The sequence below is a fragment of the Delphinus delphis genome, chromosome 9, assembly GCF_949987515.2.
Source record: "Delphinus delphis chromosome 9, mDelDel1.2, whole genome shotgun sequence".
NCBI classification, from domain to species: Eukaryota; Metazoa; Chordata; class Mammalia; order Artiodactyla; family Delphinidae; genus Delphinus; species Delphinus delphis.
In genome coordinates, this window is record NC_082691.1 from 32762682 (window position 1) to 32788462 (window position 25781).

Below are 25781 nucleotides of genomic sequence, written 5' to 3' on the forward strand. Positions count from 1 at the left end.
CTGAGCCTTGTTGTTCACAAGACTTCTAGGAAATATAGGAATAAAGGTATAAAATACATTTCTATTTCGTATTTATGTTCAATATATCAAATATATCACCTTTATTGATAAGCATGATCTAGTTGTAAAACAAATAAATAAAAACATCCTTTAACTCCATCTTCTTCTGCAACTAACCCTTCATTTCTTTTTCTCTTGAAAAAGACTCCTCAAAAGCACTGTCTTTATTTGTCTCAACTTCCTCTCCTCCATTCTTTTCTGAATCAAATTATGTTGGGCAGCCTCTGAGATCGTCCCCAATGGCCCCATCCTCCTGCTCTTCATGCCCTTGTATAATTCCCTCCCCTTAAGTGTGGACTGGACCTGTTGAATTTCTTCCAATGAATAGAATACAGCAAAAATGACGGGATGACATACGAAAAGATGCTCCCTGTTTTATATCACTAGGGAATTGCAAATTAAAACAGCAATGAGGTACCATTATATATCTATTAGAATAGCTGAATTCCAAAATACTGACAACACCAAATGGTAGTGAGGATGTAGAACAATAGGAACTCTCAGTCGTTGCTGGTGGGAATGCAACATGGTACAGCCACTTTGGAAGACAGTTTGGGACAGAGAATAATTGCAGATGAGCTTTGTTTAGTTGTATACTTATGGGATTGTTCAAATCAACATTGCCAAGTTTAAGTTTCAAGAAGTAGAAATTATGACCGCTTAATTTCTGCATATATATTCCAGGCTGCCTGAACCTCATGTAGGAGGTTGCTAATACATGCCTTTCATACGAATGATGATAAATATGTGAAGCCACTTGACTGCAATGTCCTTTCTGATTAACACATATTTATGACCCACATTTGGAAGCCTGGAGATTGCTGCCAGGCCCATCCAAATCTGTGCTGGGTAACTGAATGCCGCCATGCCACAGACAGCTTCTCCTAAATCATGCTTTAAGCTTTAGAAAAATGGTAATGGAACAGTGCATAATCCTTTTGATCTCTCCAGTGATGTACTTAAACATGTGTTTCCTCCCTACCCTTTGCCGTGACTAAACATCTGTGCAACCATGACCGTACCATCTTAAAGGAAAGCAACAGATCCTTTTAGCTTCTCTTGCCGTTCATCCTGTGTCCTCTCTCCTCTCCTTCCCAAAGTAGCCTTCGAGTGGGGGGGCAGCAGCATCACAAATGCTCAGTCGAGAGCAGAGTCAGTCTAGCTTTTTCCATTGCTGATCTGCGTTCCCTTACGAGCCCGTGTCTGCTAGATAGGGCTCAAGGTGCCAAGGGGGTTTTACATTTTAGTCGAGTCAAGTAAATTTACTCAGATTCAATCATTTAAACAGGATTTTAGGGGGAATGTTGAGTCTATTTTTGTAGAAAGACCCCGTCTTTCTGGTTTCTGATCCCCTCCCCTTCTCTCCATGGCGCCTGGTGAATGCATGTGGGGAGGTGCTTATGGCCCAGGAAGGGAGGCAGATGACACAGATGGATCTTCTGCATTGCAGCTGGCCTTTGCTTGGACAGTGACCACTGTAATGGGACTGTTTCTAGCCCTGGTCTTCTCCAGGGTTTGCTGTTGAAGACCTGGGACCTGGTCACTCATGATCATACTTGCTTGTGGCTTGGCCAGGCCTTGGGAATCTGCCCTGGTCAACTCCAATGGCACCTGCCCTGGCCACCCTGTTCCAAGCCCAGCCCCCTCTCCCCACTGCTTTCTATTTTTTTTTTAAAAAAAACACTGCTTTCTATAAAATAGAAATAGATATATCTATAGTAGAAATAGATAGCATGTATCTATCTATCCATCTATCTTTCTCTCAGCTGGCTTCTAAGTCCCTTTCAAGATGATTTACGTAGAGGTCTCCTGTCCTCTTCTCTATCTCTGTCTGTATCTCCCTCTCCATCTCCACACCCAAACCTAAACCCATACCCATACCTGTACCAATCTATGTTGATTAAAAATATGGACTCTAAAATTCAACTTCCTGGGTGCAAATCCTTGTTCTGTTACTTATTAGCTGTGTGTACTTGGACAAGTTACTTAGCCTGCCTATGCCTTGGTTTCCTTATTTGTAAAATGGGGATAATAATAGCACCTACCCTATAGGTTGTGATAAAAATAAAATGAATTACTATATGGAAAGGGTTTAGAAATGGATCTGACACGTGGAAAGCACCACCTAAGTATTTGATGCTTTTTAAAAATTATTGATTGCCTCCCCAGCAGAATATAAAGTCCATGAAGGCAGAAACTTTGTCTTTTTTTACTGTTATGTCTCTTTGTCCATCGGCAATGCCTGACCCACAGCGGGTACTTAGTAACTATTTGTTGGAAGAATGAATAAATGAATGTATGGAGAAACAAAAAAGAACAACACAATCTATTTCAAAAACTGTTACCATCCTTTCACACTCCCTCTAGCAAAAGTTGATGTCCCTCTAAAGGTGACTTCCTCGTCTTTAGGGAAGCTGAGAACTAGGTTTTAGCTTTTGTTTTTGGCTGTACCACATGGATTATGGGATTTTAGTCTCCCGACCAGGGATCAAACCAGGCCCTTAGCAGTGAGAGTGCAGAGCCCTAACCACTGGGCCACGAGGGAATTCCCTTGGTTTTGGTCTTTAATGGAACTTTCTATCATCAAACTACCTTATCCCAGGGCCTCTGATCTTTTTTTTTTTTTTTTTTTTTTTTTTTTTGCGGTACGCGGGCCTCTCACTGTTGCGGCCTCTCCCGTTGCGGAGCACAGGCTCCAGACTCACAGGCTCAGCGGCCATGGCTCACGGGCCCAGCCGCTCCGCGGCATGTGGGATCTTCCCGGACCGGGGCACGAACCCGTGTCCCCTGCATCGGCAGGCGGACTCTCAACCACTGCGCCACCAGGGAAGCCCAGGGCCTCTGATCTTGTTGGATAACCTGGTCCTGGGGAAAGTCTCCCCTCTTGATCCTCAGAGGTTCCTCCTCTTTCTTCACAAAGTTTTGGCTACTTCCTCACATTGATACTAACACTATTCTTTCCTGCTCCAGGTGGAGTAGGGGGTACTTAGAGTTATCACATCTTGCACGTGTGTGCGCATGTGTGCGTTGTGTGTGTGTGTGTGTGTTAGTGAGGGAAGGCAGAGGATAATGAGCAGCTCTCACAGCTTAAAAGCAGCCATTTTCCCACCCTGCCTTCCTTCTTCCTCCTGCGATGGTATCTTTCTAGTTTCTGGCCTTACCTTGCCTGGCTTGAGAGAGAATTGGAGCCGGTTCTCCCTAGAGTCCTGTGGCATTAACCACTTAGCTCTCCTGATGCCCTAGGTCCTGCGTTAGTAGCTGGAGGCTTTCATTTCAAGTAAGCCCCAGATCACTCCAATAGTGGTGGGAGTTGCCGCTGATGGAAATGAGTTTCCTTTTTGGTTAAGAGGCTCAGAATTCAACTGAATGTGAATTGTGATGAATTCTACTCTCACCACTCTTTTTTCTGCTGGCTTTCCTCTCTCTGTCTTGGCAAGACACACCCCTTTGCAGGACTGGGTTCAAGATGACTTGGCTCTTTAATTTTTAAACTAGGAGTTTGTAATCAGCCCACAGGGCATGGAAGTGAGCCCCACGTGTAGTAGGGGAGGGTTTGACCACCATCTGGTCCCACCCTAGCGAAGCGTTAGGGCTCTACCTTCTTGGGCATTAAGGGTGCCAATTCTCTTAAGGGGTGTCCTGGGGCCCAAAGGTGAGCTCACACATGACAGTTTGGAAAGGCTCAGCAGAGTCTTGGTGCATGAGTGGGTTTTCTTCTGCTGGAAAAACCACGGGCATGATGCAAGCCCCTGCTGACAGAGGCCCTCGCCCTACAGCAAAAAAGGAATGATTACATCGACTTTTCCATCCACGTGCTCCCAAGGGCGTAGGCTGGTTTGCAGATGTTGGCCTGCTGTTTAGGTTCATGTGGCCTGAGCTGGAGAGGCCCCCCTCTTCTCGTTGCCAGGGTTTTATATTGTTAATTAATTGGTTCTTTTTAAGGCATTGAGAGAGGGATTCTCTGGGAGAAAGATATATAAAATTTTCTGCCATTAAGAGAACATTTTTCTCTTCTGAGGGATTGCACATACTTGCTACTGGGAGAGATTTCCATTAGAAGATGGAGTAATGGTTATTTAATAAGACGTTACTCATGCCAGCTTCTTAGCTCTCTGTTGAGGTCACTTATGTTTCAAAAGTCTGAGTGGTGGAGAATCCCTGCCCCTCCATCTCCCTGTCTTAGGAGGGGCAAACAGAGGGTCTTCTGTGGTGGAGCTCTGTGGATGTGACATGGCCACTGCTTCCCATCGGATGAGGTGACCCAACCTTGTCTTTTAAAAACCAAAACTGCTGACTGTGTTGCCTTCTAATTTCAATGTTGCTTTCTTCATTTGGCGTCCTGAAAGGGGAACTTCCAGTAGAAATGTTACTCTGTAGCAGACATGCAGTAGAAGAGAGAGAAATGTATTAGTGATGTTGAAGAACCTTTTATATTTTTGTTCATCTCCCTTAGTTTTATTAGAAACAGAAAACAGGATCTTAGGAACTCTGGTGGCCATGTATCCCCTGACGTGTACTGTGTATGTTAGGAAAGTAAATAAAATCAGGGAAATGGACTCGAGAGAGATAGAGGAGGGGGGTTCTATGTTAGACAGATGGTCAGGGCATGCCCTTCTGAGAGACAGTATTACTGAAGAGACCTGAAGGCAATGAGGGGCTGAGCCATGGGAGGAGCATTCCAGGCAGAGGGCACAGGAGCGCGAAGGCCCCGAGCTGGGAAGGTAGGAACACGATGATCTCCTGATAGGATCCCTGCAACCCGGTGCCCCAGAGCAGGCCCTCTTTCCACTAAGTCAGGGTTCCTGGCCCCCATCTCTGACTTCCTTCCCCACCCATCAGACCTTGTCCGGGTCTCCTGGAAGCCGGGCCTCTTCCTCTTCTTCTCTCTCCCAGACTCCACTGCTTTGGTGTTAGCTCTGTACCCTGGTCCCCCTCTCCTCCCCACACCTGATTTCACTAAAGCACTCGTGGAAATTTTTTCTAAATACCTGAAGTCGACTGTTGCCATTTCTTTTTGCTTCAGCCGTAACAATTGTGCTTCTCTTTGAAGCAGTGTGATTCTCTACACCCACAAGGCAAGGGGTGGGAGGTGGACATAAAGAATAAGAGTTGGGGCTTCCCTGGTGGCGCAGTGGTTGAGAGTCCGCCTGCCGATGCAGGGGACGCGGGTTCGTGCCCCGGTCCGGGAAGATCCCACATGCCGCGGAGCGGCTGGGCCCGTGAGCCATGGCCGCTGAGCCTGTGAGTCCGGAGCCTGTGCTCCGCAACGGGAGAGGCCACAACAGTGAGAGGCCCGCGTATTGCAAAAAAAAAAAAAAAAAAAAAAGAAATAAGAGTTGCCACTTTGGCTTTTCACCCCACTCTCCACCCTTAGTGCCTGGAGGGCTGGTGTGTGTACCTTTACGCTGACAAAACTGTCTTCTGGAATTGGGACCTGTGACTTTCCAATTTCCACGAGCAGTCGGTTTGTTCTCAGTCCTCATATGATTCACGTGCGGAATCTGACACTGTAAGGCTTCCGGAAAGTGCCTCGCCGACTAACTGGTTGACTTGTTAATTCACAGTGTGTACGTTGAACGCCAGCCATGAGAGGTGCTGCTGCAGACCCTGGGTATGGAGGTGAATTACACGGTCCCCGTTCCAGGAGGATTTATAATCCCAGGGTGGTCACAGCCAGCCATGGGGCAGTGGAGCCGACAGGAGGTGCTGAGGGAGTGCATGGAAGGGGCCCCTCGCCCGGCTGGGGGGCTGGGCTGCGAGGATCTCCCTAGACCTCTGAGTGCAGGCGTGCTCTGACTGATTTCACACAGCCCCGGTTCTCCCCATGCCTGAGCTTCCTACTCCACCTGGCTGCCTCTGTCTCATTGTCCTAGCCTCTCAACTGGGCATTGAAAAGAATTATTTTATTCAAGTATAGTTGATTTACGATGTTGTGTTAGTTTCTGGTCTATGGCAAAGTGATTCAGTTACACATATACATACACATTCTTTTTCATAGTCTTTTCCATTATGGTTTATCACAGGATATTGAATATAGTTCCCTGTGCTATACAAGAGGACCTTGTTGTTTGTCCCTCCTATATATAATAATTTGCATCTGCTAATTCAGTTGGGCATTTTATGTGAGTCCTTCTCTCTCTGCCTTCTGTCCCTTGCAGATCTTACCTTTTCTTATGACTTCTATGCTGGATGAGGCCCACGTCCCTGTCTGGGGTCTCTCCTTATCTCCGGAGCCAGCCTCTGACTCACCTGCTCTCTCCAGCGCCTCACTTTTGCGCTTCTACAGTCTCCTTTCTTTTGACTTAATTCCACCTCAATTTTGAATTCACCCTGACTGAAGTTTCCATCCTGGTTTAAAAGGGTTGTTGGAAGAGAGCATGTGCCATGGGCACTGGGCCTCCCCGTCTGTTCCTTCTGAGAATGCCAAGAAGGCAAGGCCCCGCTGGCTCTTCGTCCAGGCCATTATTCAGGGTTATGTGTGCAGCAAGCGACCTTCAGGGAAGAGGCAATGCCTCCTCCCAGACGAAGGTTTGCTACTGCTCACTATGAAAACAATGAATCCCTCCAGGTCAGTGTTCCTCTCCCATGGCAACCCTCTGCATGTGCAGGCATCCTGGATGGGTCCTTTGCGTCATCATTGTGGGATTCGGGGGACATGGGGAACCACTGCAAACCAACACAAAGCTCTGGCTACTTCTTTTGCCACATGTAATAAAATCCTCAGTCTCTGGCCAAGAGGCTCATGCCTCTTACCAGTGTCCATGAAAGAGTAACTTGCAAGCTTGGAAATGGGGTAAAACTTTAGACCCTGCACAGTTTTTAACAAGTGTTATCTAAGCTTCTAACTCCAACCTACCATTTGATGTCGCCAGGTAACCAGGTTGCTTCCTATGTCCTGAATGGTGCTGAGCACTTTTTTTTCTATTATATCCTCCCCCCCCTGCCCCGCACCCCGCAACTACCAGCATTGTTGGCCTGCTTCAGTTCTCTTCTAGGGTTAAGCTGAGTATTCTCCAATTATTTCCTGTCCTGGCATCCTGCCCCTTAAACTCAACTTTGAACATTCTCTAGGAAACCCAGTGTGAGCTGTTGCTCAGATTTCCTCTGATCTGTTTACTTGTCTGCCTGCGTGTCCAGGCCCTGGTGTGGCTTAGGCTGCCTAACTGGACTCTTCCACGCTTGCCCGAAGGTCCCTAAGTCATCCCTAATGCCTTGACCTGGAACTAGCAGTCACGGCAAGTAGTCCTGCCTTTCAGTTGGCTAATAATAAGAGCTGACATTTATAGAGCACCTACTACGTACCACCTGAGACTCATCCAAGAGTTCGTAGCTAGTGAGAGCTGCAAAGCTAAGGTTTGCCCCAGCAGTCTGATTCCATGTGCTATAGTGCCTCCTGCTGGGAGGAACTTTCATTCCTATGTCTTGCCCTCATTTCTAACTCTTGACCTATCTTGATTAGAAAGGAAACCATTTTGGGACTTCCCTGGTGGCACAGTGGCTAAGACTCCGTGTTCCAAATGCAGAGGCCCTGGGTTCAATCCCTGGTCAGGGAACTAGACCCCAGGTACATGCCGCAACAAAGACGCCATGTGCATGCTGCAACAAAGATCCTGTGTGCTGCAGCTAAGACCTGGCGCAGCAAAATGAAAGAAAGAAAGGAAATCGTTTTAAAATGCTATTTGGTCAGTTACCTGAACAACTTGTCAACCTCCATAATCACTTTATGAAATCAATATTTTTAAATAGCAGTGTTTCTCAGGGAAGAATCTGACAATGAAATGAGAACTTAATTTATCAATAGGTCAATGAGGAAAGGTCTGCAAATCAAACCTATTACATCTTGGCTTTAATCCAGTTTTTGTATATTTTTATGAAACAATGGACAGTATGGTGTATATATGAAGTTCACTGGCCTTGAATTTTAAGAGCCTGGATCTGATAAGTCTTGCTAGATGGCCTTCACCTCTGGGGACCTCGCGTTTTCCATTTGTAGAATGAAAACCAGAAGACCTTCAGGTTTGTGTTCAGATGTGATTCTGTGTCTAACAAAACATGTTAACTCTCCCACAATAGCAGAGCCCTTGTTCCAGGACTGTTATATTCCTCTTTTCCCTCTTTCCTTTCTTTTGTTTTTCCCTCCCTTTCCTTCCTTCCCCTTTCTTTGCTATTTGTGTTACTATCACCAAATACCATCACCCAAACTTGAAATCTCATAGCTGATTTGAATTGCCGCCTTTCCAGTCAATGTTTCGTTCAATAGGCCATGCACATCCTCACTTTCATTTCCATTCCCAGTGCCATGTTCAGTTTTATGTATTTATCACCTCATATTTCCACATCTACTTTTTCTGCTCTGTTTTCTCTTCTCTTCCAGCCTTTGTCCATCTTTAGACATATTTTGTATATAGCTGTAACCCCGGTGCTCATAAAATTTTGCTTTATCCTTGTATCAGTTAACAACTCTTTAATCCTGTTGCTACACGGTCTATGTAATCTGTGTTTTAAAAGGCTGCACACCTGTGTATGGCAGCACTGACAATGATTCTTCTGCCACTGAGCATTGAGGTTGCTTCCAAGTCTCAAATCATGCTGCAATGAATATTTTGGTGAGCTATTTTCCAGTTAAATTCTTTAGTTGCAAGAGACCAATTCAGGTTATCGTCAGCCTTTTTTTTTTTTTTTCCCCTTGGCCGCACTGCACGGTGTGTCTTGTGGGATTCCCCGACCAGGGATTGAACCCGGGCCCTCAGTAGTGAAAGCACGGAATCTTAACCACTGGACTGCCAGGGAATTTCCTATCGTCAGTCAATTGATGGACTTTTGATGATGATAGAGGGAGTGTCACAGAGAGGGAGGAAAGGCGAGGGGCCCAGGGAAAGGAATGGACTCTGTAGCCAGGTGGGCCTCTTCTGGGTGTTTCCCTCTGGGTGGGCTTCATTTTTCTCCCATTGCCCAGCTTCTTCTGTTATTCAAGCCCCATGGTGGGAGAAGATGGGTCCCTTTGCTCTTTCAACATTATATCTCTATCTTACAAGAGTCTATTTTTGACTGAAGTGGAATCTCTTTGTCCCAATTCCAAATTCTGGGAGAAAGACTCCGACTGGCTCTTTTTGTGTTGGGAATCTATGCTTTGTCCAATCAGCTGGACCAGTGGTGGGTCAGACTGGATAGAGCTGCTGGCTGCTGGGGACCCATCCCTATAGGTGGGGAGTGCAGCTAGGATGATCCGTAGTGAGCAGATACCTCCCTTAATGCGTCCATCCTTTCCTTAGGGTAAATTCTGAGAAGTAGAACTCCTGGATCCCAGGGCATAACCATTTACCTGGTTAGTATCATCAGTTCAGTCCCAGTGAACAGCAGGCCATGGAAATTTAAATAAGCTGGTGTTGCCACTGGGATAATAGGCACCCACTGTGAGCAGGCTGTAGGCAGCAAGCAACTGCACAAGGAGCCACACATTTCCTCAGAAAAAAGGCATTGAATCTTTCCCAGTTCTGCTCCATAGAATACTGAGGAGAAAATGTTTAGCTTGAAAAATTTAAACATAGGTGTTGGCTACATTGTCTGGTTCTTGGAGAAATTCAACATGAAGTTCCCTTTCAGGGAAAACAAGAAACAAAAATAAAACCTGCACTCTGCTTTCCAGCCCAGGTGAGCCAGTGTGGGTGTGTCTTTTGGTGCTATTCTGATTGGTGGAAGCTAATACTTTGACTATCGCCCTTGAGTGAGACCCCTTTAGAATGTCTGGGTGTTAACTAAAATTGCTTCTTGATGTGTCCAACAGGATGATTTACCTGCAAAACGTACTAATACCAAGAAGCCAACCTGTTAGATGGATTATTAAACTGTACATTGAAGTGAGGCAGAATGGCTATTAAATGCAAAGGTTTTATTTATCATTATTACTGTGTGGCACCCCCTCTGACAGTCATTAGTGACTGGATTAGAAAACAGAAGCGCTCAGGAAATAATTTTATTTTAAATCAAAAATAATATGGGGTAAGACGCAGCTTTCTTTGGCACTCAAAGGGAGACTAAATCTGCCATGAGATAACTCCTATTTCTTTTTTTTTTATTGAAGTATAGTTGATTTACAATGTGTGTTAATTCTGCTCTATAGCAAAGTGATTCCATTTTACATATATGCATTCTTTTTTATATTCTTTTATATTTTTTAAAAATTTATTTTTTATTGAAGTATAGTTGATTTAAAATGTGTTAGTTTCAGGTGTACAGTAAAGGGATTCAGCTTTATATATATATTATGTATTATATATATAATATATATGTGTGTGTGTATATATATATATATATTTATTTATTCTTTTTCAGATTCTTTTCCCATATAGGTTATTACAAAATATTGAGTATAGTTCTCTGTGCTATACATTGTTGTTTATCCATTCTATATATAATAGTTTGCATGTGCCAACCCCAAACTCCCACTCCATCCCTTCTCCACCCCCCTTCCCCTTGACAACCACAAATCTGTTCTGTATGTCTGTGGAGATAACTCCTATTTCTGATTGTAGGTAGAGGATTCTGATATAGGTGACAGTCATACTTGCCAAACTTTTATTTTTATAGTGGATTCAACTTAAGTAAGTCATGTCCCATTTATCATCTTGTCTAACCCTCAAGATAATTGAAAGGTAACCAAGGCAGGTAATCCCAATGTTGCAGATGAGACAGCCAAAACAGGAGGGTTAAGTGACCTACTCCAAGTCAAACATTAGTGAGCAGAAGAGTAGGATGAGAACTGCGTGCTCCTGATTTCCCAGCCCCTGATTTCCCACTACATCCTTTATGGTTACATAGTTTGGTACCTAGCCCACTCTTAACCATCGAGTCAAAGTCTGAGTACACACGGTTGGACACTGTTATTAAATTTCAGGAATTTAAAGGAAATCTGAGATATTTGGCTTCACAGGGGACAAGTTAAATATTTTATTCATGAAAAGTATGACTATGCATCTGTAAATAGGGAAGCTATTTATGTACTGATCTGAAATAATTGCCAAGAAATATTCTTAATACTTTTTATTTTGACATATTTTAAGACTTCCAAGAAGTTCCAAAAATTGTACAGAGAGTTCCCGTGGGTCAGGAACTCTCTCTTCACCCAGCTTCCCCCAGTGATAAGATATACATAACCATAATCCATTGTTAAAACCAGAAAGTTGAGATTGGTACAGTACCGTTAATTTAAGTAAAGACTTTATTTGGGTTTGTAAGAAATATTTTAAAATAAAGAAAGAAGGTGAGATAGTGTATATTATGCATCCTATTTGTATATTTTTAAAGGGGTGAGGAGGATGTGTGAGTTTGTGTTTATTTGTTTCCATATGCGTAGAATATCTCTGGAAGGATGTATATGAAACTAGAGACACTGGGTTGCCTCCAAGGAGAAGATCTGAGCAGCAAAGTGTAAAAGAAATAGAATTATGCTCTTTTGTACCAATCCATCTATTTTTTAAAAAGGTAATGAGAAATCTTTTTATGTGTTCATATAAAATAATCTTTAAATTACATTTTTAAGGTAAGTAAATCTGACTGTATTCCATTTGCAAAACATATGCATAGATATCTTTGGAAGAATATATAGGAAATCGGTAACATTGATTTGCTTGCAGGAATAAAAATGGGCAGCAGGGGACAGAAGCAGAGGGAGACCTTTCACTGAGTACCTTTTGTACCTTTTAAATTTACACGATGTGAATTTATTTCCTTTTCAACAAAATTAAGAAAGCTGAAAAAATTAAACCCTAAAAATAAATTGCTTTTACCTTGTAATTTTTTTTTTTCCTCTAAAATATTCAGTAGCTTTCTAGCTACTCTCTGGCTAAAATCCAAATTTCTTAACATGACATTTACGTTCTTTTTATAACTTGGTCTCATTATTTCCTGCCTGGAGCTTCTGTTCCACCTAAATCGTTTTATTACTCTCTCTTTCCAAATCCTGCACCTTCTGGCATTTCTTTATTCTTGTCTCCCTCTTCCTCAGCCATCAGAAACTAGCTCAGGCTCAGTTCTGTGACGTTCCCCCCGAACAATCCAGCCCTCTGTGGCTTGTCTCTCATCCAGATTTCTATAACAGTATACTGTCTGCCCTACACATTTGGCTCTTATCCCATACTCTCTTGTCTTTCAAGGGTATGTGCACTCTGTCCCCAAATAAGATTCCCAAATCTTTGCGGGCAGGAGCTGAGAAGGACAGTTTTCTGAAACTCCCTTTTCCTGGCAGAACCCTACACTTGGTAGATGTCCCAGTGATGCTTTTTGGCTAATCTCTTCTTTGCAGAAATTTATTCCATGCATATGCTCGCTTGATATGCTGAAGAATCCCAAGCTGTATCATGGCAGTAAGAAATTATCCATCCACCCAAAACACCCTAGCAGAAAAAAAAGAGGACAAAGTAAGAGTTAAAAACTCAAGAAAGCACATGGTGTTTGAATACTGATATATTTTTAATATACCATTTCTGGAAAACCAGATGCATGCTAAATTTTTTTCCTCTTTTTCATTTTGGTGCATATATTTGGCTGCATTTTGGAAAATAGGCCCTGTTTTCCTGGTAACCATGGTGAATTAACTAGTTTTTCTGATATATTATCAATTAGTTCTTGCAGTTCTTGTTTTGGGGAAATGGCAGAGTTGGATTCAAAGGTTGACAAGTCTGCTGTCAGATCCACGTGACTTCTAACTCTGTGTTCTTTTTTTTTGCGGTACGCGGGCCTCTCACTGTTGTGGCCTCTCCTGTTGCGGAGCACAGGCTCCGGATGCGCAGGCTCAGCGGCCATGGCTCATGGGCCCAGCCACTCCGCGGCACGTGGGATCTTTCCAGACCAGGGCACGAACCCGTGTCCCCTGCATCGGCAGGTGGACTCTCAACCACTGCGCCACCAGGGAAGCCCTGTGTTCTTTTCTTTATAGCAATGGATATATGTTAGGCTCCCTCCATGGCACAGCATTGTATTCAGATTTAATGGGCACAAAGCATAAACTCTCTTCCTTGAGGAGCTTACATTCTGTCGCAGGTTGTATTAGTCTTTGTGCACTCTGTAGCTCTGTATGTAGTAGGTGCAGCCAGTTCCTGGAAGGCTGTTGATAGGTAGCCTTAGAACTAGAGAAAAAACTTCTGAAAAAGGTTGATCTTTGAAACAGAAACCAGTAAGAACGAAGACGCAAACAACAAACAATAATAGAAATAGCTTACCTTTGCCTAAGTCTTTTAGTTAGGGCCCATATTTCAAGCATATTATCTCTTCAACTTTACAGTAACTGACTGAGGTGGATATTATTGTTATCTTCTTTTGCAGATGAGAAAAGAGACTCAGAGAGGTTAAATAACTTGACCATGATCACACAGCTAAGTGACAGAGCCAGGATTCAAATGCAGAGCTTCTGCCCCTGGGTCCCTGTGTTTAACCTTGATGTGATGTTATTGTTTTTCCAAAGATTAGTCACATGGACAAGTAACTTATTAATATACTTGTCTTACTCTCTCTAACTAGATCACAGAGTCTCTAAGTGGAAGACTGTACCTCATTTTCTTATGGGTCTCCACACATAATTATCCATAGCACAAGGAGCTGGACATTGTCAGTACTCAATACTCCAGAATGAGTGAATGCATAAAAACAATTATGGCTTATAAATGTTGTGTTAATAAGACCATGATGTTCAGATTCAAAATTCAACAAACCAACTACACACCAAGCAGTGTGAGAGGTGCAAAGAGCATGAAGTTTTGGAGGACTGGAGATGATGTCCATGAAGGGCCTGGCACAGGGAGGTGCCCAATACATGGTACTTTTATTAATACATTAACATGATCTAATTTTCCTTACACACAACCCTGTTAGGTAGTATATTAGTCTGCTCAGTCTGCCATAACACAACACCACAGACTGGGTGGCTTAAACAACCAAAGTTTGTTTTCTCACACTTCTAGAGGCTCAAAGTCCTAGATCAAGGTGCTCTCTTCTCACTGTGTCCTCACATGGCCTCTCTGTGCACGAGGGTGTCTCTTTCTTTTCTTATAAGAACAGGCCCTATCAGATTAGGGTCCACTCTTAAGACTTCATTTGATCTTAATTACCTCCTTAAAGGTCCTTTCTCCAAATCCCTCCAAAGGGGGTTGAGGCTTCAACATATGAATTGGGGGGAGGGGGACAGAATTCAGTCCATAACAAGTAGTTATTCCCTTTCCATTTTACAGTTGTGGAAATAGACATTTAAAGGAGTGGTTCCTGTTTTTCTGTGAAGCCTGGCTGTGCTGTCAGAAATGTCTATCACCCATATTTCTGTAGGTTTCTTTCCTCTTAGCAACTTAAAGCGTTCAACCATCTAACCCTCTCTAGAGGTTTTTTTCCTAAGAAGACAGAGTTAGTATTATCTTTTCTCTGGATGTTGCCGGTGAAATCCTGACAGTTGATTTTTTCCCCTGAGTTTCTCACCTTCATGCCTTCACCTCTCTTCTGTTATTTTATAATTAGCTGAGACCATGGGGGTTATCATGTAATTGATTAGTTCCACTTCCTTCTACGTTACAGAACAGGAACCATGGCAAGGCCAGGCTTACCAACTCTGGAATAAGGCTGGGGAATGGAAGGCTGTTCAGCCTACAGCAAACTCCAGGTATTGCGCTGTCACCAGAAAGCATGTGTGACTTCCCTGGTGGTTCAGTGGTTAGGACTTCTCGCTTCCGCTGCAGGGGGCATGGGTTTGATCCCTGATCGGGGAACTAAGATGCCAGAAGCCCCATGGCAAGGCCAAAAAACAAACAAACAAAAACAAAACAAAACAAAAAGCCCCAGAAAGCATGTTATTCTTTACCTGAGGGCTTTAATATCATTATAACTCAATATTCTCTACTTCACTCTTTCTGCCTACTTGTACCTTCTGCCGCTTCATGTCTTCTATTCTCTCTATCTTACCAGCTTTGGTCAAATTGTTATTTCTATCTTGAGTTCAAAACTCATTTAGGGAGAGTCTGGTTGGTTCAGCCAGTCAGCATCCCTTTGGGTCACTGGCCAGCATTTGGTCTAGTCGTATGTGTTGCTTCAGTACAATGGAAAGAATTCTTTTATCTATCACAGCATGAGGAAAATATTTTTTGAGAATATACGATTTCTTTTCTTCTGGTCCTGTGTTTACTTCTCGTCTATAACGCAGTCTAGTGTCATGGTTAACATTCAAGTTCTGGAGTAAAAGCGTCTGGGTTTAGACACTACTTCCACCACTTACCAATTCTATGAACTTGGACAAATTTACTTCACTTCCCTGTGCCTCAGTTTTCTCAAAATGAGATTGTTGATACAGTCCCCATCTCACAGAGTTGAGAGGATTCAACGAGTTAAGGCATGTGAGCAAGCACAGTGCATGCATATAGTAAGCACCCAGTAAGTATTAGTTATTTCTAATTGGTTGTCTGAGTGTAGTTGCCCTCTTGGAAGGAGAATGTCAGTTCTTTTGCCAAGAATATCTCTAATCATAAATTTACAAATAAGCATTTTAGATACCTGTTCTGTGGCTGATTAAGTAGCATAATTAACCAAGGCTGTTAGTTCCTGATGACATTCATTCAACAATTCCACAAGTGTTACATATACAGTAACTTTTGTATTGAAACACTTAACACAGGCAGAGTAGACAGGTTGTTATTATCATGATGATGAGCTAAGCACAGGAATATCCAGAAAGCTAGGGGAAATTTTTATGTGCCATTGGGCACCTTAAGAATTTAAAAGACGGAGCACTTCTGGTTTGGAACTGCTCGATTTAAACAAATTTTTGCTCAAATAAACTAAAAAAAAAAAAGAATTTAAAAGAAAATATGATGTATCTTGAGGGTGAGCCAGGAAAGGCATCAAGGTCAAAGCCTTGGAAATCTCTTACAGCCTTAGAAATCAAGAAGTCCTCGACCTGGGGTCAAAAACTCAAACACCAACTGCGGCCAGGCAGTTACTGAATCAGAAGTTGGGAACTTCAATGGTAAACCAAAGCCCAGGCCCCACCCCCAAACTAATGATAATTCGTAGGATTTGGTACCCAGCAGCAGTAGGTCCAGCAAGGAGTAAGCCTTTACAACGCCTCACTGATTCTATTGTGCAGCCAGGGGTGAGAACCACTGCAATTCTAAACCAGCGAGGGCAAGATGGGTGTTGTTGCAATGAGATTCGCCAACTTCTCTGAAAAAGTCCAGATCTGCATGGGAACTTTCCCAAACTTTAAAATGTTGGCAAGTAATTTAAAATGTAAAAACTAAATAAATAAAAAAAACAAACACCCTGGGAGTCAAAGAAAACATGGATAGGGGCTCTGTTGGGCGTCAGTTTGTAACCTTCCTTGCAGTTCAACCTTCAGCTTGAAGAAGCAAACTGATACAGAGATAAGTTAAATAACTTGGCCAAGATTAAACGGCGAGTCAGAATAACTGAGTTGGGACTAAAACCCGGTCCTTTTGAATTTAGTTAATGTTCCTTCTATGTTAGGTAAAGAACACTTGGAGATACACTTTAAAAAATGGGTAAGACTGTGGGCAGAGAGAGGGCGTTCCGGGCAGAAGGAATCCCAAGACCAGTGCCCCCAGGCATCCTGCAATCAGCGAAACTGAGCGATTCCTAAATAGACGAAAGTGAACTTGGGCCTTTGAACGAGGAGAATCAACCACGCATACGCCTCCCACAGGCGGGGCCGCGGAGAGGCAGGTGGTAAGGTGACGAATTACGACCTCCGCTGGCGACGCTCACGTCTCCTGCCGTAAAGGCTGTGTGTTTGGCGCATGCGCATCTCGTTTCTTTTTCGGATTCCCGACGCGGTTGCTGCGGTTGCTGTAGTTTCCTTAAGTGTGTTCCCCGGGCCGTCGCCATGGTGAAGCTGAGCAAAGAGGCCAAGCAGAGGCTGCAGCAGCTTTTCAAGGGAGGCCAGTTTGCCATCCGTTGGGGCTTTATTCCTCTCGTGATTTACCTGGGTCAGTATGAGAAGAATCTGGGAGGAGTCGGGAGGGAAGCGGGTGCGGAGGCCGAGACTCCATTTTTGGTTTGGGGCGGGAGAGAGAAACGCGACCACGCCGCGCGTGCCGTTTGAGCCTGTCTTGTCGAGTGGGGTCGTTCTGAGTTCGAGTTCTTGTTCTGCCCTTTACTTTTTTTTTCGGGGGGGGGGGTCTTTAACATGTCACGTAATGTCTCCCGTCCTGTTTTTACATCTGTAAACTAGAGGTGACCTACTTTTCTGACAGAGTTAGGACGACCTGACGTATGTGAAAACAACGAATTCACTCTTTGGCACTAGGTAGGTTTTCAGGGCGTTAAACCTCACCTTTCCAGGTGGGCCTAAGTGGAAAGAGACCGGTGAACCTCGTGGGTATGCCATTGCTTTGAGGCATGATTAAGACAATGGTTATTGGTTGCCTCCTCGTTCTCACCAGGAGTAACGGGTTTACTGGTGAGGAAACCGAGGCGTAGAAAAGTTCTGTTCCTTGCTGAAGGCCACACAGCTGTCACGTGGGGGAGTTATGAACTCAAGCATTGGGGCATCAAGGCCCATACTCTTCACCACTATGCTGTAGTGCAAAGATTTGTAAGTGCTCAGGCAAATATTTTCACCTAGGGCTGCACATTGGTAATTTATCCTGTTTCTAGCCTTGGATAGTCTTTTAATTTTAATCTGCCCTATTCAGGCAGTATTGTGGAAAGGAAAGAGTCTCAGCTCTGTCAGTTTGACATTTTCTAAAACACAGGTTCATATTTCAGAATCCTATGATTTTAACTAGGTGCTGCTTCTTGTTTTTCTTGCCTTTTTTTTTTTTGGTGTAAGATAAAGTACATTCACTCAGTCTTGACAGAGTGTTTGTGCTGGACATTCTCTAGGTAGCTTTGGCTCCCATTTCCCCATGAGTTGCAAGGCAACTGATAACTTGGAGATACTTCAGTATGCAGGACTTTAACAGATCCTTTTCCGCCCTTATTTCTAAAATATTTTTTCTAATATTCTCCAATTGGAGAATTTTAATAAATCTTTTTTTAAAAAAGATTTATTATTTATTTATTTTATTTATTTTTGGCTGCGTTGGGTCATAGTTGCGGCATGTGGGATATTTTGTTGCGGTGTGCAGGCTTCTCTCTAGTTGTGGTGTGCAGGTTTTCTCTTCTCTAGTTGTGGTGCGCAGGCTCCCAGGGCACATGGGCTCTGTAGTTGTGGCGCGTGGGTTCCAGAGCGTGTGGGCTCTGTAATTTGAGGCCAGCCAGCTCAGTAGTTGTGGCACTCGGGCTTAGTTGCCCTGTGGCATGTGGGATCTTAGTTCCCTGACCAGGGATTGAATCAGCGTCCCCTGCATTGTAGGGTGGATTCTTTACCAGCGGACTGCCGGGGGAGTCCCTCCCTGAGTTTGAACGCATTTTTAACAGAAGCATTACTTTGCCAGATTTTAGTGACTTTGTATAGGTATCAAAGGTTAGGGCAGGTAATTGGGACACCCTGCTCTTACAGGCTGTTATTCCCCTCTTTCTTCCAGACTCATCCCCACCTCAGCTTTCACTTAATGGTAGAACGGCCCAGTTTGACTAGTCAAGCACTGGGAGGAACTCTTCTTTTAGCTAAGGAAGGTATGGGGGCTTTGATGCTTCCCCGTCTTTGTGCCATCTCCTTTTTCCATTGTTGTGTATATCCGGTTCGGTTTTAGTCTGCTCTTGCTTTCTTTGTCCCTGTGGTTTCTTTGTTGCTCTGTAAGTCTTCCTGTACCTTTCCCTCCTCTCCTTTTTGAAATTGCTTTTCTACTGCCAGAAAGCTGTAGCTGGTTGTTACATCTGTGTAGGTGGTTGTTACAATCTGTGTATCAGAGGTTTTGGTCGGAAGAGTAGTTAATGCTTTCCTTTTCCACCTCATTTTCTTTTTTGTGCACACCAGCTATATTCTCTTTACTAGGACTGTCATTATGGTGATTTTTGGTACCCTAGTGTCCAACTCAGGTGGAGATTGATGTTAAGGCTATCTTTTTGTGCTTCTTCCTTGTTAGTCATTGTCTTTTTCCTTATACTGTATCTAAACTTAATTTCATGTCTAACCTAGTTCCCATGCTTTACTTCTCCACCTTAGCTCTCACTAAAAGCTGCAACTGCAGATTGAATTTCTTGTGTAATTTAGGTTCAAACATACCTTTTAGGGCTTCAGGGAGTATAGTGGGAATGTAGTGCTATAATATTGGACCGCTAGTGACATGATGATAAAGAATGTGTTTGGACAGTTACCAACAAAAGGATTTTAGTGAGTTACCTGTTGGAAGACAATTCTCCATAGTATCTTGAATTTCTACAAATCTGGTGAGCAGAGGCAGTGACCACCCTTTGTTCCGTATCTTTAAGGATATTGGTAGGGTGAACAGCCTTGGAAAATAGTTCCAGGGCAAAGGGGAGACATGCTCACTGCCCATTATGAAAGATTCTGGTTCCCCAATCTCAGGGTTCGTCTCCTAAATGGTAATACTCTGACTGTAGCTGTTGCTGGGAGTAATAAAGTGTCCTTGTTTCTTTTCTCTTTTTTTTTCTTAATAACTAAACTTTCTCCCTTAACATTTTTTTTTAAAAATTTTATTTACTTACTTTTGGCTGTGTTGAGTCTTCGTTGCTGCGTGCGGGCTTTCTCTAGTTGTGGCAAGCGGGGGCTACACTCTTTGTTGCGGTGCGCAGGCTTCTCATTGCCGTGGCTTCTCTTGTTGTGGCGCACGGGCTTAGTTGCTCCATGGCATGTCGCATCTTCCAGGACCAGGGATCGAAACCGTGTCCCCTGCGTTGGCAGGCAGATTCCTAACCACTGCGCCACCAGGGAAATCCTGTCCTTGTTTCTGACTTGGAATCTTGTATCTTCTACCAGCATTTGTGAAACTGGTGGGCCAGTTTGTTGTCTTGAAAATGGGGTAAAATTTCATACTCCACAGTTCTTAATGCCAAGTCCAATTTTAATCAGTTATTTCAGCAAATTAGTATATATGTTGTCTAGTTAATTGATATATTTTAAAAGGTAAAAGTTTTATTTAATCGTATTTGTAATGAGTGTTGATTTAATTAAAAATAACTTGAAATTTTTTCCCCCTCTTTCTATCACCAATCTTTGGCTGCTTTATGAAAAGAGTGGTTCATAGGGGATAAAATAAGATATCTTCAATTGTTTCTTTTAAAAAGTATAGTTTAAAAAAAATCTCTGTGCTCTTTGTAGTTCATCCAGTGTGATTTGGTTGTTGTGATATCTTTTTTGTGGGTAATGACTAATAATGAAAGAGTGTGTGCTAAGGGTTGCTGTGCTAATTGTGTGTATTATAGGAATAAGGTAGTTTTTCTTCCCTACTGATTAGTTCTGCACATAATCACATACTCTAGTGAAGATTCAAGACTGTTCTGTTGCGCAGGTAAATCTAGGTAATTCTGGTAGATCTGGATATCATTCTAGCTACCCTAGATTGATTTAAAAAGAAAAAGTCTTGATTGTAAATTTTTTGTCTGCTAGGGTTTTAATTAGTTTTTATTCTCTTTCTCTTTCTTCCCTCCCCATCTCCCTCAGGATTTAAGAGGGGTGCAGATCCCGGAATGCCTGAACCAACTGTTTTGAGGTACTGCTCTTACAAATAAGCATTGCAGGGCAAACATTCATACATTAGTACTAAGTCATGGCAAGCAAAAGAGAAATAGTGGTACGTATTGTAACAGAGCTTTATCAGTCAAGTGTAGTTTTGGGCTGTTGGAAAACTGCAGCAGTTTGCAGACCAGTCTAACTTATGTTATCAGATAACTGCTTTCTCTCCCCTTCCTAATTTTTATTGGATTGGCCAAAAAGTTCGTTCGAGTTTTTTGTAAGAATGGATAAAGCCAGACGAACTTTTTGGCCAGCCCAGTATATACTGCATTGGTGTTATAACCATAATGAAGCACATTTTAAAAGGAAAAGAACTAACTTATCCTACCACTTTAAAAGCTGAACTGTTTTTAATACCTGTATTCCTGTCTTATCCTTATTCAGATAAATACGGCCTTTTATGTCATTCTAACAAGAGTACAGAGAATTTTGTTTTTTTCACCCAATGTTAGAGTTGATAGCCCATATATTTTCTAGTTGTTGATCACTTAGGTTTTTCAGTTTTTTAGTATTTCAAATAACAATATAACAAACATTTTTACGTGCATAGGTTTTGATTTATTTCCTTATCAAAGTGTATGAACATTTGTGACTCTGAAAATGCATTGTCAAATTCCTTTCTCTGAAACAACCTTGTAGTTGTTGGATAAGCACTTGTGAAAACTTCCACACACACAACACACACAGATATACGGAGTATATATATTCATATACTCAGACGTACGTGTGTGTGTATGTATATACTTGTGAAAGCCATATGTATGCGTGTGTGTGTGTATATGTGTATGTGTGAAGGCAGAATCTGGAACAGGCAGGATTGCTCTGTAGAAAGGACTGGCACTATGATGACTAGGACCCCTGCACAGGTGCTGTGGGATTTCAGCTTTACCCTCTGTCTTAAGACAGTTATTGATTGTCCTAACAGACTTTTCACTGGCTATTCTAGGTCTTCAGCTTCTTCAGACTTCTAATCTAAGCCACTCTTTTCTAGAATGAGCAGAAATAATAATAGTCATGTTACTAACAGTCATTTACAGTGTGTCAGCCACTGTTTTAAGTGCTTTATGTGCAGTATCTCTAATTGTCACTTCAGTCCTTCAGAGCCGATCACACAGTCAGTAGGTGGTAGAGTATGTCTGTCTCCAAGGCTTACGCACTTTCCACTGGGTCATGTGGCCTCCCTAGGTAATATGACCTGTTACTTAGCACAGTGCCATCTGATATGAATTTCCTCCATCTTCTCTGACTTGCCGGTCTCTCCTTTCTCAAAGCAAGGGTTTTTCCTTCTTAAGGGTTACTGCCATGTGTGCCCTCTTTGTGTCCATTTGTGCTGTTACTCTCTTTTCCCTGATACAGTCCTTCAGTAAATGGTCTTCACTCACTGCTTCCTTTCTTCACTTTTCTCTTTCTTTAACCTTTTATGGTAGAGCTTCTTAAAACTGCTTTCAAAGGTCCCCACCAAGCTCCTTTTTTTAGCCTTTACTCTTTGAACTATCAGTTTTCTTTTTTGTGAAATGGGGTTTCAGGTGATGTACCTGCTACTGAGTAGCCGATTGACCTCAGAACAGTTATTTCCTTAGGGAAACAGTACCTTAGGAAACATTATCAGAGATGGAACTACCTGGTCAAGCTGTGTGAACATTTTCCAAGCCCTGAAAGTTACCATCAAATACTTCTTCCCAAGAGGCCATTAACCTTTTCAAGATAAGTTTTCTCTTTTATAAGTTGGGCATACTATCTACTTTATAAGATTGCGATGAGGATTGAATAAGAATATTGTGTGTAAAGTATTACAGTGCTTGACAAGTAATGTTTGAGCAGTAAACTATTAATAATAATTTTTAATCTTTTCGATGTCACCTCATTTACCCCACTTCTTTCTCCTGTGAGAACTATGCTCTAGCTACATGACACTGCATGCTAATCCCAGAATAAACTGTATTTCTTCGTGCCTTTGTATGCTTATTCTCCCTCAGCCTGGAATGCTTCTTCCATTCAGTTTTCACTTGTCTAGAAAAGCCCAATCTCAAATGTCACCTCTTCCCTAAATCTTTTCCCCCTTCTCCTGACTGAAATTGCACCATTTTTTGTGTTCCTATAGTATTCTTTTGTGTCTGTCATTCTTTGCTTTGTATTATGCTTGTTGCTTATTTGCATTCTATGTTGTCCTGCAAGTACCTAAAGTAGCTGCCAACTACTTTGGCAACACTTTTTAAATGTTGAATTAACTTAATTAAATGATCCTAACCTCTTGGTGGTCTTGGAACAGGAACTGATACAGCATTTCCTCCTGTACAGTTTTTAGACTAGACCTGCATCCTGAGAAATAGTGTTTTTTGAGCCCCAGGTGATCCAGGATCCAGAGGTGGTGCTAGATGTACCCTTTTGTTGTACTGGCTTCAGTTATCCCACCAAGAGTTGACCCTTGAAAGTTGCAGACTGGATGAAGCAGCCACCCCCCTGCTTTTTATTTCTTCACCTTACTGTCATCTCAGTGCTCTTGTCATTGCTGGTGCTGATGATCATTCTTTTCTGTCATTAGGAACATTTTCTGATTTCTTTCCAGGGATATTTGTGATTTAGGAAGGGATTGAGGAATGCTGATAAGAGTTATCCTGTTACAGAATTTCATATACTGTGCTGCTTGCACTGGAGAGACTTGACTGAGAGGTCTTCCTGGGTTACCTGGTCTGTACCCTGAAAGGAATAGACTTGTATCTGCCAGGCTTTTCAGTAATGTAAATGTTTTATTAATATAAAACTTATTTAGCAATATAAAGTTTATTGTTTATATATAAATTTATATATATCACACTTGTGGAGATAATATGGTTCATGATTTACTGGTCTGTTTCCCTTGTTAAGTTGTTAGATTCCTTGGGATTAGATCCCCATTTGTCTTAGTGTCCTCCTCTTTCACTCAGGATGGTGCATTGTACGTGGTTGGTTGATATGAATGCCTTATTTAAAATGCAGAATTTAATGAATAAGGGACAATATCTTAGTAAAACATTATTTAGGCAAAATATGTGAATACTAAGTAACTGAGAGAATGATTGTTCCCATTATCTTTATAAAGCCAAGGAAGATTTTCTTTTCTCTTTATCTTAGATGCTCATTACCAGTGAGGAAGAGACTTCGATAAATGAATAATTTGTTTTCATAGCTTAACTGTATGCAAAAATACTTGGGGTTTATTGTGAGATTTTAATACACTTTTGAAAACTGGGAATAGATGCATGTTGGTTTGTTTTATATGTAGAGGGAAAATAATTTCTAAAAATTAAAAATGCTCAGATTGTCATTTTGTAATGCAATTTTATTTAAGTTGACATACTACTAGAAACTACATTTTTAATCAACAGGACTTAGAAGTAAAGCACCTCTTGTCTCTCTCCTGAATCTAATAATGATACAGCTTTATTTTCTGGGTTCATCAGTCCTTCATATCAATATTTTGATTGACCTCAATTTATGTTTTCCTTTTTACTTATAATAGGTAACTACAATAAAAAGTAATAAAACTATATTTCTTTAAATAGGTCTCTATGTTTGTTTTTTTTTTTGCCCAGTGAGATTGATCCTTCTGCTAACTGAATTTGATAGATGAGTAAACACAAACATAAATGTATAAAATCTTCTAATTCTTAAGCTATGTTTAAGAAGTTTTTACTTTGGGGTTTAATTTATTTTTCCTCTTCACAAACATTTTAGCTTACTTTGGGGATAAAGGACTATTTGGTCATCTGGTTTTGGAAGCAATCAATGCAGAGGAACAACATGGAAGGTGTGCACTCTGGCTGGGATAAGAGATGGGACATCGTTCAGACGTTCACCAGTTGGATGGCACAGGGCTCTTACTTCTCAGATGCGTCTGTGGCAGAGTGGAACCTCTACTGACTTATTTATGATAGACTGTATTAAAATAAATGTTTTTTTAACAATGTTATGCCTTGAGTCCTTCTTGAATTGAACATGATAGGACTGTTAGGTAAAAATTTAGCCTTTTGGTACTTTTTCAAAACAGGGAATCTATGTATGTGCCTAGGTGCTACTTTAAAAAAATACGAAAGTTATTTCCTGTCCATTCACTTAACAAATGGATTCCAGTTTCCCTTTGCAGTGAATTAATAACTCCTTCTGAGATGTTCTGAAGTAGTAAAAGTAGAGACAGCTCTCTGTGACAAACTGAGTCCTTACTTCCTGTACTGCACTGGAGTAACATTCTCATTAAAAGAAATAGGGTTCTTTGGCTGTGTTGGTAGGGAATGGGCGTGGCATTGGCGAGTTGTGTGTATGATTTGTGAGTTAAACGTGAGTCTAAGATTTCCCTCAGTACTGTTAGGAAGCTAGAGGTGGCTGGGCAAGAGCCCATAGTGAGCTACACAGAATAGTAACACTACCTATTTTCTGATAGAAGAAAAGGCATTTGATGGAACTAGTTTTCAGTTCTGCATCCTGGTTTCCTGGGACCTTTATCTGTATTTGAAGGCCCCCCCCCCTTTTAAACTTAGCTTTTTTTGTAATTCTAACAAAATAGATCTATTTAGTTAGTTTTGGGAATTGTAATTAATTATAGGAAAGTAGGCCTGAAACAAAGTATGACACGGTTTGGGAGGTGCCCATTGGATTGAATGTTTCTAACATCCAGTGTTAGAGAATGATCATGAATGTAATCTCCGGTAACTGGAGCTATCATTCCAGAAATACCTTATTTCTAATGTAAAACCGTCCTAGCTATTTAAGACTATTTCCTCAAGTTTTGTTACCTTTGCTTAGGAGACAAGGAGACAAGACTATTGGGGAGGCTTATTGCATAAGGGGGTTTTAAAGTGGAATTCTGGAGAGCTAACTGCAGGGAAACCATTTTTGGTATGCACTTAATGTAATTGCTTTAACATTTCCATGAATCGGTACACGTATGATTTTGCTAAAAGCTCTGAGCAGCTTTTAAATCCCCGTAGAATTGCTTAAGATTGTGGCCTTTTTCCCCCACGCCCTCATCCTTTCTACTAAACGTGTTGTCAGTGAATTTTTGTTTAGTTAGTATTTTGGTGCACATTTTTCCTTTTCATTTAGGGTTTCCAGAAAT

At 42.0% G+C, this 25781-nt stretch overlaps 1 protein-coding gene across 3 annotated transcripts; it reads left to right on the forward strand.

Annotated features, from left to right (window-relative positions):
• The first annotated feature begins 16867 nt into the window (after window positions 1–16867).
• On the forward strand, window positions 16868–24648 carry TOMM7 (translocase of outer mitochondrial membrane 7). Of its 3 annotated transcripts, none has more exons than XM_060020397.1 (3): window positions 16868–17036; window positions 20618–20666; window positions 24404–24648. In XM_060020397.1, exons 1-3 carry the CDS (start codon window positions 16934–16936, stop codon window positions 24417–24419), a joined length of 168 nt encoding a protein of 55 aa, XP_059876380.1. In that variant the 5' UTR covers window positions 16868–16933; the 3' UTR covers window positions 24420–24648. The 3 variants fall into 3 exon arrangements, with proteins under 3 accessions (XP_059876380.1, XP_059876379.1, XP_059876381.1); XM_060020396.1 differs by lacking the exon at window positions 24404–24648 and adding an exon at window positions 22258–24388; XM_060020398.1 differs by lacking the exon at window positions 24404–24648 and adding an exon at window positions 22270–24388.
• The last annotated feature ends 1133 nt before the right edge of the window (window positions 24649–25781 follow it).

Bases quoted from the DNA above. Each gene is read 5' to 3' on its own strand.
- TOMM7 (XM_060020396.1), top strand. From the start codon at position 16,934: ATGGTGAAGCTGAGCAAAGAGGCCAAGCAGAGGCTGCAGCAGCTTTTC. The intron at 17,037-20,617 runs GTCAGTATGAGA...CATCTCCCTCAG, and splicing joins TCCTCTCGTGATTTACCTGG to GATTTAAGAGGGGTGCAGAT. The intron at 20,667-22,257 runs GTACTGCTCTTA...ACCTCAGAACAG, and splicing joins CCTGAACCAACTGTTTTGAG to TTATTTCCTTAGGGAAACAG.